General features: G+C 43.5%; 1 protein-coding gene across 2 annotated transcripts in view; it reads right to left on the bottom strand.

The window, feature by feature from the left end:
• The window catches only part of RTTN (rotatin), a 368,340-nt gene that overhangs the window by 273,788 nt on the left and 74,160 nt on the right, over positions 1–20,392 (bottom strand). For both annotated transcript variants that reach the window (XM_088475926.1, XM_088475927.1), the window contains exons 7-8: positions 18,403–18,517; positions 8,057–8,207 (exon numbers count right to left, since the gene is read on the bottom strand). In XM_088475926.1, coding sequence (XP_088332052.1) covers positions 8,057–8,207; positions 18,403–18,517 — 266 coding nt within the window. The remainder of the gene's footprint in view (positions 1–8,056; positions 8,208–18,402; positions 18,518–20,392) is intronic.

Below are 20,392 nucleotides of genomic sequence, written 5' to 3'. Positions count from 1 at the left end.
CACACATATATATATATATATATATATATATTTATATTTATTACACACATATTACGTACACACGCACTCACTTTGGGCCAAATTCAATTAGCCCCGATAAAAATTTTGTTGCCACGTATTAAATTAACGCACATATCACCCAGTAATTTCACTTAACACATGTATGCCCACTACGGCTTAACATGCAATTCAAATGGAAAAGGCTTATTCTACCATTCGTGCGGCAATTCTTTCAGGCAATACTTGCTTTAAGTTTAGAATTGGGAAATAGTGGTCAAAAGCAAAGTATTTGGGGTTCCTAAAATGTGTCAAATGGCTGTTATATGAATTTTTCAAAAACAGTAAAATTATAGTAAGCAAGTGTTTTTCTACAAAATAAAGCTTTAGATAAATTTGTGGTGTATAAAAATGCCTGTAAGTAGTTATTTGCGTCATGTTCAACATCTTGTAACATTATTCTGCATTTTGTAGAATTTCACCCCAAAAATGACATCTCATTATTGGCCAAACTCAGCTAATTAAAAATGTCTAAGTGCCCAATTAATTATTAGGGAGGGTGTACTAGTGGTTCTGAACCAAGTCCCCACATTTGTACCTTAATATAGGGATTTTCCCCAACTTTTCACCTGCTCAGGGAATTTGCGAAAAAAGTTGTGTTAAATCCTATGGAGAATTACCGCAGGTTAATTTCCATGGCTAAAGGAATAGCTTGAAATTTGTGTTGCCCATGAAAAGTCACATTTACACGCAAAAATGGGTTATCACAGCTAATTGAATTAGGCACTTTAGCTTTAATATGCACACATATGTAGTGGATATTGGATATTTCTGAATTAAAACTACTATTAAAATAAATATATGGTAAAAGTGCCAACCAAATAGATATCCACTCTATACAACAAGACTGTTATAAATGTGTGTGGCAACCGCACTCCCTTTAAATATCAGGTGTCAGCTAGACTAACTGAAGTAGGACATTGGGTTAATTGCCCACAGGTTAAATTATGTTTACAGTCAATCCAAGCGACTGGCGTGTTGAAAATACAAACCATAGGTAATCTATATCAACATGTTTAGTAAAATAAAGTGCAAAAATGTGCAATATATATACGTGCTATATTAATCAAGAAATATATAGTGAAAAAAGTACATAAAATAATTAGTTTAAGCTTCCAGAAATAGCTTTAAAACAATTTATTCACATGTATAAAAAAGAAGGGCCAAACATATATCAACAAGATCAAAATCAATAAATCCGCACAGATTAATTATAGCAGCAGCTAGTTAATCTACAATTGTGCAAACAGTGCTGAAAAGTGTTATGTGCTGTGCAAAATAACAGGATTTTGGTACTTACCGATAAATCCCTTTCTCTGATTCCACAGGGGACACTGGAGTTCAAGACAGTGGGGTATAGACAGTGGTAGAGTAGAGCTTGGCACTTTAAATAATTTAGAAGTGTGACTGGCTCCTCCCCCTCTATGCCCAATCAGCCCCAGTTTAAGAACTGAGCCCGAGAAGAGACGGAGGACAACAGGAAAACGAGAAGGAGAAGACCACAGAACGGAACAAGACCGACGGAAGGAGAACAGAGGAAACCACTGCAGGGAACACATGCAGTCACACAACTATATAAAGACCCACAACCGGCAGGTACGCAGCGCCGGGCGGACGTCCAGTGTCCCCTGTGGAATCGGAGAAAGGGATTTATCGGTAAGTACCAAAATCCTGTTTTCTCCTTCATCCACTAGGGGACACTGGAGTTCAAGACAGTGGGGACGTCCCAAAGCCAACCTCCCGAGTGGGAAGCGCGGAGAACATGCCGACCCTTCGGCCAACCGAACAGGGACCGCGTAGAACTGGAGGTTCAACGGAAGGCAAGAGCTGAGAATCAAGTGCCATGAGCCAGGAGACAAACAGAACTCCTTGCGGAACAGACACAAATACCACAACGTACAGTAATCGAATGGAATAAGCGGCTAGCGAGAAAACACCCTCAGATGAGAAGCATCAGAACACTGTACACTCAGCTGAAAACAGACCAAGCCAGACTGTTGGGAGCAGAGAACTCCTACCCGAATCCATAGGAGAAAGGCAGTAACCCGAGAAGAAAACTCGAGAAAACCGTACCAGATTCGGAAACAGGAAGCTGCCACATTTTGCAGATAGCAGAATATCAGCACTGCTGGACATAACTCATATAGATACAAGTATAACGATACCAATCTACAAAAACAGAGCTGATCCTGTCCACAGACTCCTAACAAAGAGTATACAGGGAGGTAATAGTCAAGGCCGAACAGTCGCCCTGAACCATTCTGGAAGTCCAACTACTACAAAGTTGTTAACCAGCGGAAGGATGAGACCATAGAAATCTCCAACGAGTGGAGATCACCCTGGGCATGAGGTCGAGGCGGCTTCGAGAGGATTGAGATTACAATACCTTTCAGAGGGTCCGACCGCAGTACAACCCATTCTGAGAACAGGAATAAACCAGCAACTGAAACCCTGCCGCTAAAAAGAAAACAACAGACAACTTCCAACATGATGGAAGTGCATAGGTAGTAGCAACTGCTGGCCTGAACATAGTATGAAAAAAAAAAACAGGAAGATACCTGTCAGGTACCTGTCAGTATGATAAAAATATCAACAGTTACTGAACAGGAAACCCACCAGGCCCCCTGAGTGGAACATAGTGACTGTCACACTTCTATGTAAAGATGTGCAGTAGCCCAGAGATGTGCTTTGGTCCATAACGCCAACAGATTCTAGTAGAATTGGGTCACTAATCTCAATGTTGTAACGATGCACCCACACTCCAGGAAAATTCTAAAGTGTAGAGCCAACTGATTAAAAGAGCGGATGGCTGCTAGGAGGCAGTAAGGGAGAGGAACTCTATGTATGTCAGGTTACATGAAATAGGAGCCTCTACCGAGGCATTAGTGGGTAAGCTCTCACCTGTGAGCGACCAGAAGCCCTCTGGCCGAAATGTAGAATGTCACTGACCTGTTCCAGCACAAAGCAACCCGCCACATTAGGAATAGAGAGTAGCTTCAGTGGGCTAAGACCAATGCCCTACAGCACGTACTTCAGTCTGGAGATGTGCAGTAGAAAAAACTGTGGAAACTAGCAAAATGTTAGTGGAGACAAGAAGGTCATAAAACAGGACTCTATACCTGAGCCTGTTCCACTAGAGATGTGTATCTGCATAGCCGTGGGAGACTATACTTATACCCCAAAAACGGTCTGCTAGTTTAAGTATCCTTACATAACTATTTAGAATGGTGAAGTGTGTATTATGCCCACCAATCTAATATAACCCAGGTCTGTCCCTGCCTAAATCGGTAGGTGGCCCTAGGCCTTCAAGATATGAATTGAACCTAATGGCCCTTTAGACTTATTTTATTGAGATATGCAACAATAATATGGAGTACCGGAATCGATACTGAGAAGGGTACCTGTACTTAGACATAGAACTCGTTGGTTATCCCAAGTAAAGAAGGGAAATATCAGTAGTGATAACCCCAGTAGGGTTAAACAAAAAACAGGTTTTTGTTTCCCAATTATTAGGAAATATTCATACAAGGAATGGGCGTCTTACAAGTTTGCTACCAAGTGCACCACTGTAATGATAATAGGTCCCCCGAAACGGGGCGCCATAGATATAGACTGACATGAACCAAACTATATAAGTATATATCCTTATATACATGTGACATGTCTAGGGTCCATACTAGAAGCAATGCCTTAGGGAATTGTGACTATCACTGTGTAAGCTGCAGCACATGACTTTAGATTATAGAGCCACCATATAATATGTATGGATATAGCCTACAGCTTCTGGAATCCCAGGCGGCTTCCCATGTGTGGTATTATAGGTAACCTAATGATTGTGGAAGTATAGGCCTCCTACACATATACATGTATATACACACACAACCCAATCCCCCAGGAGAGATCGTGTTAAGCGGAGTTATTGTACCAACTACCGCATCAGGAGAGTCCAGCCTCCAATCGCAGCCTTCTATCAATATGCTAGGTATCAGACATAAAACTGATAAGAACAGATCCTACCCCTGCTCTTATGGTAAGGATAAGAAGTGATATCCACATATGCATATGCGTACGTACATACGAATTTAGTAGGTGACGATAATATTGTAAAATTAGAACATGAGCAAAAATTAAAGTCATGGAAGGAACTGAGCCCAAGGACAAAATTCACTCCAGCATGTATATGTTCAACAGCAGGGCTAGTATAATATACACATTATATATATATATATATATATATACACACACATACATACATACCATACACGTGGCTTACGTCCACGTAGGGAGACTGCTCATGTGCCGCGTGTGGTCGTCACTCTGCTACTGCGCAGGGGCAGGATATGTTAGCTGCGTGCTGTCCCAGACTGGTTTCGATCCTGGGACCCTTCTGTTACTGGTGTACTCGCCTTATCAGGTGAGCCATTTTATCTCCAGATTAACCCATTTTTCAAAGTGGGAATCAAAAAGACTACCTCAGTGCTGAGGCAGTAATGCCAACAACTACACTAGCCGCACGTTACTAACCTCTTCCTGTATGTGCTGCCGAAGGGAACACGAGATATAAATAGATGCACATATGCATACCTTCTAAGGTAATCACAGAAAGCTGATGAGAAAGGTTTTAAGACCAGCCTATAATGTAGTATATGTGTGCATGAGAAGATACTGCCCCTCTTTAAGGCGAGCCCATGTGAGGCATAAGCCAAAATGTGCTAACCCTGGGTGAAGGGTATGCTATAACCATAAGTTCTGGCAGCAGCACCAGAACAGTAGAGCTAGTACACCATGAGGCTATGATACTTCACAGGCTAAGATATCAGGCCATTAGATTAAGCTAGGCGCCCTTTGTTATAGAACGAAGGGAAGCCTGATGGGGTAAAACCAAGCAGCGCTGCATTGTCGGGACTGTGTCTCGTCAACACATCGCTTCTAGCTGTAATGCATCGGCTGAACAACTGGCCTCTTTCAAAACCGTCTAACGTGATGTTATAGTGCAAAAGGGAATTGGGCTAGTTCCCATACAGCTAGCAACCCGCTATCCACTGTAGCTAGCACTAAACTCCTGTCATACAAGGACAGGGCCTCCCCTACCTTTTGCGCTGAAGCACTCCCAGTGTGGTGTGCGTAAGAGACCCACGCTAAAGCACTCCCTGCTGCAGGTAGTGCACTGAGCTACACTGCTTATGTGCAGGCAGTAACTACAGTCCTTAAAAGGGAAGCAGGGGGCACTGTTTGTTCATGAATACCACGCTGTGCGTGTGCGAACTGCTACACTCCAGTCAGCACATCGCTGCTAGCCCCCTTAATAGTATAAAGCGGTGATGTTGTCCCGCTGTGACAGGAGCGTGATGGTCATACAGCGCTGCATCGGGGAGCCGCATTGTGCTGGTATAACGTAAGGCTATTAGCCCTATGTTATAGCTAACAGGGAAGCCTGCTCAGCCCAGCCAGGAGCTGCGGGATGCAGCAGCTCCTCCTGCGATTTAGATGAGGAGCGTTGCTAATAGCAAAGGCAGTGCTGCCAGCACCGGGAGAACATACAAACTCCACACAGCAAGGGCCGTGGTGAGATCCAAGATTTGCGCTGATACTTATTTTGTAGCTAGCACTATACTCCTGTCATACAGTGACAGGCATCCCTACTTTTGTGCTTGCAGCACTCCCAGCGTGGGAGGTTGAGGGAGTCGCGTAGGATACCACGCTAATTATCCCTGTTGCAGGAGTTAGGGTAGCCCTAAAGAGGGAAAAAAGGAGGCAGCCGCGCTCATTCAGGCGCTGGTCTGCACTGCACTCCATCCTGAGGTCCCTTCACGGGGGGACTAATGCAGCTAACGGACTGGCAGAACCACGCTGCTCTCAGATGAGTGCTTAGAGCACGAGCCCGACTACAGATGACGCGGCTAATATGCATGACGCGCCCTTCCCTAAAATACCGGCTTATCAGTGTATGCGCGCGCGCATGCACTGTAAGGCTCGCCTCTGCCCACTTACTAGGAAAAAGTGGGCTGGGTGTAATGTAGGGAAGACAACCTTCCTCCCGGCCCTTCTGAGCAGGGTACGGGAGTCATCAGCAGAAGCCCCGCCATCGCAAACACATTTATAAGGCTGGGCCCTTGTTCTCAATAAGGGAAGCCTACTTGCGCGGGTGCCAAGGATCACGCTGCTTGTCAGCGCTGCACTGCCTCATGTAGAGGGACGCGTCTGGCCTCCTGAAGCCGGCCATTACACTACTAATGGCAGGACCCCGCCTGCGCTGCACTATTTAGTGAGCAGCGGTGCTGCTCACTAAATATACTCACATATAGAGGAGGGAGGAACAGGCGTCCTCAGTGACAGCCGCGGAATCACTGCTGTCACCATCGCTTAACACGCACTTGCAGGGGCCCGCGCTCCATCCCCTCCTTAACTAGGAGGGGGATGGCTAGGAATAAGCCAGAGACCCGGACGCTGACTGTCGAGTGCAGCTGCAGGTCTCGTCAGCAGCTCCGACAGTACCACGTTCACTGGCAGGGGGAAGGAGCCGTGTGTGACAGTCATGCAGTGTGCGCTGTCCCTGAGCCCAGCGTTTTGGCCCACAACTCCAGCTAGTCAGGAGTAGTGGGATATACTTACGGACTGCTGCGGCCGGGATGCTGGGCTGGGGGGTAAATGAACCGGACACAAACCGGTTTCAGTTGTGGCGGGTCCTCATGGAGTCCGATGACTCCTTTTTAAGGTCCCCCTCAGGGTCACCGGACACAGGCTGCAGTAACCGTGGCGGTGCCCTTCCCGGCGGCTCCCACGTAGCAGGCAGACTGCCACAGTAAGCAGTCTGCCTGTCCTCAGCTTGTTAAATAAAAAAAAATAAAAAAAATAATATGAGAAAGGCTGGAGATAGCCTGATGTGCGACCGGCTCTCTCGGGAACATTCTAAAAACTGGGGCTGACGGGGCATAGAGGGGGAGGAGCCAGTCACACTTCTAAATTATTTAAAGTGCCAGGCTCTACTCTACCACCGTCTATACCCCACTGTCTTGAACTCCAGTGTCCCCTAGTGGATGAAGGAGAAATATAAACAATCATTTTGTTGTTTCATACAGCTTTCAGATAATTAATGTACTTAATATATACTATAAATAGCTTACACAGAACTATAGGTCAGTCATAAAAATACACACAGGAAAAGAAATGACATATTTAAAAGAAATAAGAATTATTTAAAAAAAAATGCTATGAAGTCCTAAGTGGATGAAACATGTTGGGAAGCTGCCTCCTCCTGCCTTATGAACTTTGAACTGTTTTATCAGAAAAGCATTTTTTAATTCTTATTACTTTTAAATATGTCATTTCTTTTCCTCTGTGTATTTTTATGACTGGCCTATAGTTCTGTGTAAGCTTTTTATGGTATTTATTAAGTACATTAATTATCTGAAACAACAAAAGGATTATTTACATATTTTGCACAGCACATAGCACTTTTCAGCACTGTTTGCACAATTGTAGATTAACTAGCTGCTGCAATAATTAATCTGTGCGGATTTATTTATTTTGATCTTGTTGATATATGTTTGGCCCTTCTTTTTTATACATGTGAATAAATTGTTTTAAAGCTATTTCTGGAAGCTTAAACTAATTATTTTATGTACTTTATTTCACTATATATTTCTTGATTAATATAGCACGTATATATATTGCACATTTTTGCACTTTATTTTACTAAACATGTTGATATAGATTACCTATGGTTTCAACACGCCAGTCGCTTGGATTGACTATATGCAAACATAAAACTACTGTTACTAAACAAAAATATTAAATAATAAATTATTTTCATCATTAACACTAGGTTATAGAACTTGAACAACACAATTACAGCTAACAACTGCACGTCACAAAACAAGTAAAAAACACAAACTATTCCAAAATAAAAAAAAACAAAAACATAAATTACTACTTTTAAAAAAAATTAAATTTGCATGAACTGAAATAATTTCCAATTACTTGAAAATATTATTCTTACCTTGTTTTGTACTTAAAAAACCAGGGTCTCTGTGAAAGTTTAGTCGGCTTCTTAACTGTGTGCATAAGTGGAGCAGACACGAAGCAGACTGGAATGCCAAGTACCGTTGCCCATCTTTTTCAGATGCAAGACCAAGCAGAGAGAGAAGGCTCTGAGGAATTTATAAATGTGATATACATTATAAAAGACAATTATCTCATAGATACATTTCAGAAAACAGTCCAATATTTATTATATAATGCCTTAAGCTGTCCCTTCTATGTCATACGCAGCGGGAGTCGGACTCATGCCTTCCACTAACAGATCCGAACAGACCAGCGTAGAGGAGCATAAAGCTTGAGGATCTTTGCAACGGGAATGGGGTAAGGTAAATAATATAGAGGGAGGGGTAAAACTGCAGCAGGGAGGGGACTAAGGTGACCAATATAATCCTACAGGTAATGCGTCTCATAACATTATACATTATATACACACACGCTGATCAGTCAGAACAATAAAACGAACTGCCTAATATTGTGTAGGCCCCCCTCGTGCTACCAAGACATCTATCACCTGTCGAGCAAAACCTCTGAAGGTGTCCTATGGTATCCGGCACCAAGATGGTGCTGCTCCTACTTATGACTGAAGAGACTAGAGATGTTACTTCTAATTAAATGTTTTATACCGTTACAGATTGTAAGCGCCGACTTGCTTCTTATTGGAATTCCGGCCAGCAAAATCTGCATTACAGCGGCCGCGGCTACTAGCGGAGAGAACATGGCTCAAAGTCCCTCAAGCCCAGATACTTGCAACCAGCTACTCCTCCCAAGTAAGAGAGCTGGGAACCCACTGTGCCGCTAATCAATTGCTGTGTCAGTCTGCACCAACCAACTGCATACATGGTCCGGAGTACTGGACATGAGAGACGGACTGGATTACTAACGGTGATAACTTGTGGATAATTATGACCACCAATTTATGGAGATATTGAAAAGAAGGTTTAACAACCTATTGATTGCATGTTCAGCTCTAATATAGCTGCTCCGTGTGTGACATAAATTTTTCTAAATCTATCCAGGGACTAAGACTATAGCTACTCTCATATAATAGAGCGTGCTAACTGGATACATAAAAGCAACATAGTATATCTACTGGAGAGTTACAATTATTAAATACCAGTTTATTGCAACACTTGGATTATTGGGCTGCTACTGTATCTGTAATCTATGATCTATTATCATACAATGGGCTCAATCCAATTACTTGAGAAGGGTACGATGTGCCGGCAACAACACCACATCTTTCACTCCTCATCGCCCACTCAGAGTCCGAATTCGCATCATTTTGCTTGAAGCCCTGTGGGGCTACAAGCACTTTTATTCAAATTCGGGCTGCCGCAAGGTGCAGCCATTGCCACGATGATTCGCACCAGCGAGTACATCGCGTGTAATTGGATTGATCCCAATTAAATAATAACTTTTTTTCTTCGAAGTCCATGGGGTCCACAGGGATACCATGGGGAAATGTGGTTGGAGTGATCCAGGCACCAAACAGTTAAGCTTTCAGCCCCTGGCCACAGGCATTCAGTTTTGTAAACAAGCCCAAGACAGGAGAAGGAAAGAGAAGGAAGAACAATGTACACCAGAAACACTCTCACACAAGATGAGGGATTCCGTGACCGAAAGAAAAAATACCCAATGCAGCCGGGTGCGTCAGAGTGGGTCCCCTGTAGACCCTATGGACTTCAAAGAAGAAGAGTTAACAAAGGTAAGTCTACAATAACTCTTTATTTTCTTCTTCAGGGTCCATAGGGATCCACAGGGATACCATGGGAATGTCCGAAAGCAGCTCCCCTAAGGGTGGGGACACTCCTGATCAGAAAGGAGAACCCACTGCCCAAAGGAAGTATCCTGAGATATAAAGGTGTAGAACCTAAGATAAGTGTGGACAGAAGAAGACCACGTGGCTGCCTTGTACAATTGTTCAGCCGAAGAACCACAACGAAAAGCCCACGATGGTCCCAAAGACCGGGTAGAATGTGCTGTCGCCGTGTTTTGGAGGAGATCAGCCTGCGTGTAAACCTGAGAGATAATCATACGCAACCATCGTGCCAGAGTATGTTTATTAGCTGGCAAGCCTCGTTTGTGAAAAGCATATAACACAAAAAGAGCATCTGATTTTCTAAAAGAGTTTGTACGATCCACATAGATACGGAGAGGGGATGTAGTTAGGATACCTGCAGGCGCTATCCCGCCCACCGATATCCGACAGCCACATCCCGACATGGGACTAAAGATAGGCCTCGAAATCCCGACGCCTATCATTAGCCCCACTACTAAATCCCGACACCCGGCTTACTGAACGAAGATAAGCCGGGTGTTTTAACGTGTAGCCCCTTGTGAGGTGGGGGGTCAACGTTAGCGACCCCCGTGGGGACTTAAAGTTAGGTACCCCCCGGGAGGGGTAGGGTAAGGAAAGGGGGGTTAGGCACCACTAGGGGGGGTTACAGAGAGGCACCCCCCCCCGGGAGGGTTAGGTTTAGGGTGCGGGGGGGGTTAGATTTAGGCACCCTTGGGGGGGGTTAGGCACTAGGGGAAGGGGGGAGGTTAGGGTTAGGCACCACTAAAGGAGGGTTTGGGTAGGGGGGAGGGGAGGGTTAGACTACTTACCTGATGCAATCGGATTCCGACCTGTTGGGCTGCCGCGGTCAGTATTTGAACAGCCACCAGCATAACATACAGATTCCTACGGAGAGCACGAACCACATGCAGGGAGGCATCACCTACAGAAAGGTCTGAAGACTGAAAAGCTGGTACCACAATCTCTTCATTCACATGAAAATGGGACACTACCTTTGGAAGGTAACCCGCCCATGTACGGAGAGCAGCTCTATCCTGGTGAAAAATCAAAAACGGGGAGCAACAAGAGAGCGCTGCCAAATCAGAGACTCTGTGATCATAAGAGATAGCGAGGAAAAAAAAGTGTCTTCGCTGTCAACCACTTCAAATCCACTGAGTCCAGAGGTTCAAATGGGGGAGCCTTTAACCCTTTAAGACCTAAAGACAAATCCTACGGTGCCACCAGTGGGACAAAGGGTGGCTGCACTTGGGAGAAAACCCTGAAAAAAATTCTAACATCCGGCAGAGAAGCAATCTTTCGCTGGAACCAAACTGAGAGTACAGGTTTCTGCGCTGTCAGAGTGGCCAGGTGGAGACCTAGGTCTAACCCAGCCTGGAGAAAAGCAAGTACCCGGGAAATCCTAAAAACTTTAGGGTCATACTTTCTGTGGGAACATCATTGACCAAAAGAATGCTATACTCTGTAATAGATGCGGGCAGAACAAGGCTTTCGTGTCCTAAGCATTGTTTGAATCACAGAGCTGGATAAACCTTTAGACGGAAGGCTCAAGAGCCACGCCGTCAATGACAGACGAGGTAGGATCAGATGCAGGCAGGGACCCTGCTCTAGCAGATCCAGCCATAGAGGTATGAGGAAACGGAGTGTCTACGGATAGATTCTGTATGTGGGTGAACCAATGGTGTCTGGGCCAAGCATGAGCTACTATTATTACTGTTCTGCCTTCCTGCTTGCATTTCCTGAGGACCCTTGGGAGGAGGGAAACTGGAGGAAAGAGATATGCCAGCTTGAAGTCCCATGTCACTGCCAGTGCGTTCACAAAGGTGGCTGAGAATGTTTATGGGCAAGTGACTTTCCTGCTTTGTCCATCTTCCCTGAAAGGTATGATGACCTGTCACCGCTCCCCATCCGCGAAGACTGGCGTCCGTGGTGGAAAGCACCCAATTTGGAATCCAGAATGGGCGCTCTTTGTCCAGATATACTTTTTCAGCCACCACAGGTGGGAGAGACAAACTTCTGGAGTGAGAAGGATCCTCTGGGACCTTCTTAGCTGATATTGTCTGTTCCATCTGGAGAGAGTCAATCTTTGCGGAGGCCTGGAATGAAACAGAGCATACCCCACCATTTCAAAAGTGGATACCATTGATCCAAGGACTTGCATCGCTGATAGAATGGATACCTTTCGCGTGCAGAACAATTTGCGTACTCGCAATATTAGGGCCAAAATCTTGTCCGCTGCAGAAACACCCTTTGTGCTTGAGTATCCAAAGTGCTCCCAGATGTACCATCTGCTGTATTGGAGATAGAGAAGATATCTTCCAATTGATGATCCAGCCGTGCTTCTGTAGACAGGCAATGGTCAGTTAGAGATGGTGTTGTAAAAAAGCTGGAGATTGTGCCAATATCAGGAGGTCGTCTAAGTATGGCAGAATTCTGACTCCCTGACATCTGAGGTAGGCCATCACAACTGCCATTATTTTGGCGAAGACCCGAGAGGACGTTGATAGACCAAAGGGCAGTGCCTGAAATTAGTAATGTTGTTCCAGGATAGTAAACCGTAAAAATTGTTGCTGGGATGGCGTAATAGGCACATGCAGATACGCATCCTAAATGTCCAGGGAAGCCATAAAATCCCCTGGTTCCATTGCCAAAATAATTGACCAAAGAGCTTTCATACGGAACTTGGGTACACGGATAAACTTGTTGAGGGTTTTCAGATTTAGAATAGGGCGATGAGACCCATTTGGTTTCTGAAACAAAAATAGATTGGAATAATAACCCCTTCCTTGTTTGACCCACATGAACCAGGATTATCACCCCTGCCCTCAGCAGGGAGTAAATGGCCTCCTGGAGGGTCAATGCCTTGATAGAATCTCATGGGGGGTTGTTCAAAAAAATTTCTAGGGAGGATACCTGCAGAAAGTGAGGGCATACCCCTGAGAGAACATTTCTTGGACTCAGGCATCTGTTGTTTGATGCTAGTGGTCCGCAAATTGAAGAAGTCGGCCTCAGGAGGTGGCCCGTCACATCAGGCAGAGGGTTTGTTGTCCGACTTAGAGGCTGGTTGTCTGACCGTCCAGGACCTCTTAGCTTGCTGCTTGGTGGACCTGTGAGAACTAGACGATCTGGAGGAAGACTGTTCCTTTTGCTCTACCCTGAGGACGAAAGGACCGAAAAGAAGACTGCCTAAACTTTGATGTAGCTGTTGATGGCAGAACTGCAGATTTTGAAGCTGCCAGAGTAGCCACCATCTTATCCAATTCTGCTCCAAAAAGTATGTTTCCATAAAAGGTAAGGATTCCAGTGCCTTCTTGGATCCTGTATCTGCTTTGCAGGAACTTAACCAAAGGGCCCTACGAGCAAGAACTGAAGCTGCCGATGCTTTGGAAGCCAGGAGCACAGTTTCTATTACAGCTTCTCCCAAATAGGAGGCTGCTTCCCGTATGTGGGGAGATATATGACAACTGTTCTCTGGTAGCATTTGGTAGAGTATTCTCCAATGCCCCTGTCCATTCTTCAACAGCCTTGGATACCCAAGCCGCAGCCATAGCTGGCCGAGTAACAGCTCGAGACAATAAAAACACTGATTTAAGACATACAGTCAGGTGCATAAATATTGGGACATTGACAGAATTTTCAGATTTTGGCCTCTATTCACCACCACAATGGCTTTTAAATGAAACAAACAAGATGTGCTTTAACTGCAGACTTTCAGATTTAATTTGAGGGTAATTACATCCAAATCAGGTGAACGATGTAGGAATTACAACGGTTTCTATATGTGCCTCCCACTTTTTAAGGGGCCAAAAGTAATGGGACAAACTAAACAATCCTAAATCTAACTTTCACTTTTTAATACTTTGTTGCAAATCCTTTACAGGCAATTAAAGCCTGAAGTCTGGAACGCATAGACATCACCAGACGCTGGGATTCATCCCTGGTGATGCTCTGCCAGGCCTCTACTGCAAATGTCTTCAGTTCCTGCTTGTTCTTGGGGCAGTTTTGTCTTCATCAAGTGAAATTCTGTCAATGTCCCAATATTAATGCACCAGACTGTATTTCAAGTTTTTTATCTGTAGGATCTTTAAAGGAGGATGCTGACGGTATAGGCAACATAGCACTCCTGACTAAATGTGTCACATGAGCATCCATAGTAGGAGGGACTTCCCACTGTGCACATTCAGTAGGTGGGAAAGGATACAAAATTGCTAATCTTTTAGTAACATGGAACCGTTTATCTGGGTTAGTCCATACTTCTTCCATAAGGATCAGTGAGCTGCTCAGACTTAGGAAACTCAGCTTTTACCACCTTCTGGTGTTTAAACACTGGAGCCTTAGGTCAAGGAGCTGGCTCATCATCTTGTATGTTTAGGATTGATTTGACCACCCTCACCAAAGAGGGGACATCCACTGTAGAAGGATGGTCCTCCTCTCCTGAGAGGACCATGGAGAAGAACCCGGCACATCATCTAATTCCTCCTAATCTGCATCTGAATCTACATGCTGAGCAGACTGATAAAATTATGTTGTCAGTTTAGGTGCTTTAGTGGCCACCGGTCTGTTTGCTTGCAACATTTGTTGAAACGCAGCAGCTGACTGAGCCGTACTCTGGCCCTGACTCAGAGCCGGACGCTCTTTCAGAGCGCTCGCTCTGAATCAGGGCATTTTTTTTTTCATGGAGCCGTCCTCCTGGCCACTCGCTAAGCTGTGGATGACCACCCACAGCTTTTGCGAGCGGCCAGGAGATGGTCACGATCGCCATTGTGGTAGGGTCTCATACCCGCAAGCCCCAGTGAGCTTCCTGCTCTAAATAGAGCAGAAAGCTCACCACTGACATCACTGGTGATGTCAGTGGTGCCTCCCTCAAACGGCAGGTGTTCCTTCGGGAACGCCTCCGTTTGTGTATCCACCCCCCCTGCCCGCATTAAAAATGGGGCGAGCTGTCAATCACAATCGACAGCCGCCCCATTTTGGTGTGAGACCTGTAGCAACGGAGCGCCCGTCGCTGGTCGGGTCTCGCGCATGCGCAGGTGCAAACATCGACCCACTTGCGAGCGGGTCTGAATCAGCCCCTCTGACTTGAGGGGGCATAAACATCCATTGCGGAAGGATGTACAGGGGGAACAAACATAGCAGGCTGGAACTGCTGTGAAAATTCCATTAAGGGAGTCAGTGTTGGAGTAGCCAAATGGTCAACTATCTGCGTCATTACCTGAGACAAGGAGGACACCCAAGATGGCTCCTGTACAGGGACTGGTAGACTGGACAGGTGAGGTGATTCTTTATAAGAAACAGCACACAAACTATCCTGTATAAAGCCCTGAGGGAACAAACCCTCCAAACAACTTTTACATAAAACTAGCACCGGGGCCTGTTTTCGGTTTACCCTTATTCTTAGACGTAATAGAATTAGTGCAAATGTGACTGCCCTCACAAATAACTATAAATGTGAAGTACAATTTGAAAAAAACACAAAAAAAAATATTCTCCACACACCTGTAGCAGAGGGTTGAAGAGAAAAAGTAGAGATAGTTATATCGGACAGTACAGAATATAAAGGCAGTAATAAATTAGCAGAGCTAGCAAAAGTCACATACAATGCATATCCAAATATACTTGTAATGGGCTCGGAATCAACTACTCAAACACAAGGCTTGGTAGGATTTTGATCACTGTATAACCTGGCCTCTGGGGAGAAGTAGACCCAAACCCCTGAGACCAGCAGCTACAGCACAACAATGATAGTGGTCGCTGTGTGTCTCATATACGGAGGAGAGTAGGAGGAGCAACCCAGACGCAGGAAAACCTCAGCTGCATCTAGGCTTGGGGAGGGGCTGCCGGGGATATCCCCTATGCTGTAAAAAGCCAGGGTGTGCTGGCCTTATATGTATACAAAACAGAAAAACTATTGCTATCGGCGCTAACAATAATATACTGCAATTTTATGTGTGTGCAGCAAATAAAACAAAGGGGTTTTTCTCATGATTTGATCAAAGCATTTAAGCCTGCAGCCCAGCATCAAGGGACCCCATTTTTCTGCAGGTCCCTAACACTAGCATATATGCCTAGCACATTATTACATTGCAGTTAAATGTACTCACCTCCTAGATACAGAGGGGCACATCTATACAGGGCTGGCTGTTAGCCACACCCAACTAGGCCTTTTATAGTTTTGTTTCAAAATTTTGCCTTATGCTATCATGGCAGCTTTCAATTAAGGCTATAAAAGGCCTAGTTGGGTGTGGCTAATAGCCAGCCCTGTATAGATGGGAATGCCTCTGTCTGGCCAGCCACGCCCTCGGCACGCCCACCAAAGGGTGCATGCTGTCACTCACCATCGACAGCATGACCCCTTTGTAGCGAGACCCCACTGGGCCAACATCCCTCAGCGCTCGCGAGCGGGTCTGAATTAGGCCCTCTGTCATGTTCCTCAAACCTAAACTCAAATTAATTAAAAAAAGTTTGCAGTGCGCCACTGTACATTCTCCTGCTTTTACCATGTAGGGGTGTACTTGCTCTGTCACAATGTTTAGGTAGGTGGTATGTGTCAAAGTAACATTCACATGAATATCAAGACCCAAGGTCTCCCAACAGAACTTTGGCCATAGAATCGCACTGCTTCTGCCAGCTTGCCTTCTTCCAGTAGTGCAGCCTAGTAAACGACACACATGCACCCGGCTGTCAACATGATGTAAAACAAAACGCAATTCATCAGACCAGAACGCCTTCTTCCACTGCACCATGGTCCAGTTCTGATGCTCAAATGCCCATCATAGGCGCTTTCAGCAGTGGACAGTCATCAGCATGTGCACTCTTGGTAGGTATTAACCACTGCATACCTAAAACACCCCACAAGACTTGCCATTTTGGAGATGCTCTGACCTAGTCGTCTAGCGATCCTGCTTCCAACACATCAAATTGATGAACTGAGAGTGTTCTCTGCTACCTATCATACCCTTCGACAGGTGCCATTGTTACAAGATAATCAATGTTGTTCACTTCACTTGTCAGAGGTTTTAAGGTAATGGTTGATCGACAAAAAATATTTTATATCTATTGGTTGAATCTACTTTCTGTTACACAATATACACCATTTGTTTAATTATAGTAAATATGTCAAATTGTGCTACATTAACTCTCCCAGCTAACATACTTTTTGACAGTGGCATGGCCAGAGGTAATTGGAGCAATGTACATGTTGTGGCACACATACACACAATTTTGTTATTTGCTTAAAAGAAAGATAGTATTTTGCCATTTTTAGTTTTCAATATATCCAGACTTTTATTTAAAATTTATATCAATATCGTCAACGTCAATGTAAAATAGGCAACACCACCATGGTTCAATTTCCCAGATCATTTATGTGATGGAATAATTAGGAAAATAGACAAACCTCTACAAACACTGCCATTGTTATTTAAGATTAATGTTCACATTAACATATCAAAAGCTAGAATTCTCTCAGGCATGCGTAACTGATAGCACATCCATTATGTGGCTTATGTACTGGTCTATGTATTACTCATTGGACAGGTTGACAGTACGAAAATAATTTATTATTTGTCTTGTGTAAAAAATGTATCCAAAAAATGTTTTTGCCACTTTTGGAAGAATTCAGCTGGTGGAATCAATTAATACAATACTGTAATTCTAGTAGGATATTGTTTTGTGGACCATTTTTTTCTGAACGAGGGCTATTCTGGTCAAAAGTGCTGGCACTTGATGAGCAGAGGTGAATGCTTGTAATATTGCACCAGAGAATTGACAGAAGCTATCTAATGTTCGATATGCGAACTGGGACTGTATATTGCTATCTATTTGGATACTTTCCTAAAGCAATTAGGTCCTTTGGACTTCCAGTTGATCGTTGGTTATATTAAACACAAATTTCTTTTCACTTTAATGACACCTTAAGCGGGTACTAACCTACTGTATTAGGTAAGTATTGCCATTAATATAAGTGAATTGGTCTCTTACTCTATACTGTATATAGAAAAACTGTTTTGCATTATTCAAATATATAATGATATATTGAATATACAATTTATATTTTGTTAATCATAAGTTTTTATAGATGCATTTTTACTGAAACCATTTCTTGATATTTTACTTGAAGCAGCACGTGATTTAAACCAGCACAGTATATTACAATTGTGAGTGTTCTTTTAGCCTCTGTCAAAGCAGAACACATCTGTAATTTCATTGCATTGTATTGCCAACAAAAGTGTACATTAGTAATATTTCTAGGGGCATGGCCTCAGTAATAAATAAAAAGCTAAATAAATATAATATTCACTTAAATACGGGATCCTATATGTTCAGCTATACTGCTTATTGCATTGGCTATTACAAGTAATTCATACTAGTTGTAACAGAGACTTTATATAGGCCACAACTTCCAGTATCCTTATTATTTGTGAAAAAAATTCAAACACAGCTACCAGCTAGAACTTCAGTAAAATATATGCCTTTTAAAACATATAAACAGAAAAAAAAAATTGGCTAACCTTCACTATCTTTGGTCTTTGAAGAAAGATTTCAGCCGGAAAATCTTCCATAACAACATCCTGTAGTAGCTGGCAACTTCTCCAAATTAAGCTGTGGTTTTTGCTCTTCAGCGAGCTAAAATTAGTAATAAATTAGAAAGGTAACATACAAACAGAATGGCAACCTTCAAAACAAAAGTATATAACGTGAAGAAAAACACAAACACAAAGAAAACAAAACAGCAAAACATCGAACAATTAATGTTAATAACAGAACAATAAAAACTCAATGCCATGTATTTGCCTGAGAATGTACTCTTAAAAGTGGTGTGTCATAAAAACATCAACCCCCCATATATCAGCTTAAATTGATGACAGCTCTAGTCCTCAAGCTTCCTAAGACACCCGATTTCAAGAATATTGGGGTGTTTAATTTAAGACGTTGTTGAACCACTATGGAAAAACCAAAACATGCAGGTGCCATGGGGACAATGCTGGTCCATCCACAATAATGACCCCTGCTCTGTTCTTCTGAGCATGCCCTTGGTGAATATAATATTTCCGGCTCATGTGCAGTAAAGTATCCTTTAGGCTTTAAGTTACATAACGGACAGACCAAAGGATGTTTCACAGCACATACCTCAGCCAGCGATAGTGCCAGCCCCAGAACATGCTGAGAAGATGAAGAGTGAAGTCCTGAAGCCGATAAACCATCATCATCCCCTCCAACCAGGTATTTTTCCAATCCTCTAGTATGCAGTTGATTAGCAGGAGGTCATTTGCCTACAGTAATGATATCTTCTTGACTTGTAGTGTCATGAGAGTCAGTGTGTTGGAGGCTATGATCCCTTAGTAACAAGGCAAAATGAGCTGTGTGTTCTATCAAGTCATTTTAAACACCACATAACTAATCTGTCAGATGTCTGACTATAGCTTACCCATTACTTTCCACAAGTTATGTTGGCTACTGTCAGCCCTTTTTCCAAAATGTCTCTTTCAAAACACAGAACTACTAGTGACTGGAAGTTATTTATACTACATAAATAACTTCTAGCCATTAGTAGTTATGTGGCCCATTTTCAACACACTTGAGACATTGCAAATCTCATGGTCTTTATGCATGGCAATCTATGATTCATTCATGCCACTACCATGGCAACTATGTTTAAAATTATGCATCTTGCACATGTGCCTTTGCATTGCACACTTTCATTGTTACAGTAATATGCAGAGCCATAACTAGACTTTTTGGTGACCTGTGCAAGAGCATTGGTACCCATTTTTCAAATAGGGACATAAGATAGTGCACCCGAAAAAGGGTCATGGTCTCATGGGGAAGGGCCAGGGAAGAGATAGGAGGCCAGGAGATGCTGGAGATAAAAGAAGTGAAAGCTATAAGTTAAGGGGCCTATCCATTAGCAGATAAATTTGAACGACGAACGATATATCGTTCAATTTATCTGTCATGGATAGGCCCTGAACGATGACAGATGCGCACACCCGCGGCCGACAAATTGTGTCTTTCGTCTCTCCAACATGTTGGTCAATTATCGCTTATCGCTGACAGATATTAGAAATATCTGTCAGTTTATAAGCGGTAAACGACGAACGATATTTTTAATGAAAATTAATAGAAACATTAAAAAAAATCCACTCCCTGAATGATGTCATGCAATATCGTTCATCGTTCGCAAAAATCTGTCATATACATGACAGATATCTGTCACCGCAGCCCCAGGCATTTTCAAGGGATCTTTTGTCTTTCATCGTAGAGAAAGATATGCTAATGGATAGGCCCCTTTAGAATGATAATTAAACTGGAAATTGACAAGTCCAAACAGGTCGCACCACCCTAGTTACGGCCCTGGTAGTATGTTCTAAGCTGCTTCAGAGAGCTTTGCCTCCACATACGAGGTGTTGCTATTAAATAATGAGACTGTATTCGTAAAAAAATAAACCATACTGCATGTTAAAAGGGAGTGGGGGAATATTGCCCTATCCCAAAACTGTT

Source organism: Taudactylus pleione, unplaced genomic scaffold (assembly GCF_031769625.1).
Source record: "Taudactylus pleione unplaced genomic scaffold, aTauple2 ptg000179l, whole genome shotgun sequence".
NCBI classification, from domain to species: domain Eukaryota; kingdom Metazoa; phylum Chordata; class Amphibia; order Anura; family Myobatrachidae; genus Taudactylus; species Taudactylus pleione.
Note: the sequence above shows the minus strand (reverse complement) of the source record. Positions and strands in the feature narration are given on the sequence as shown.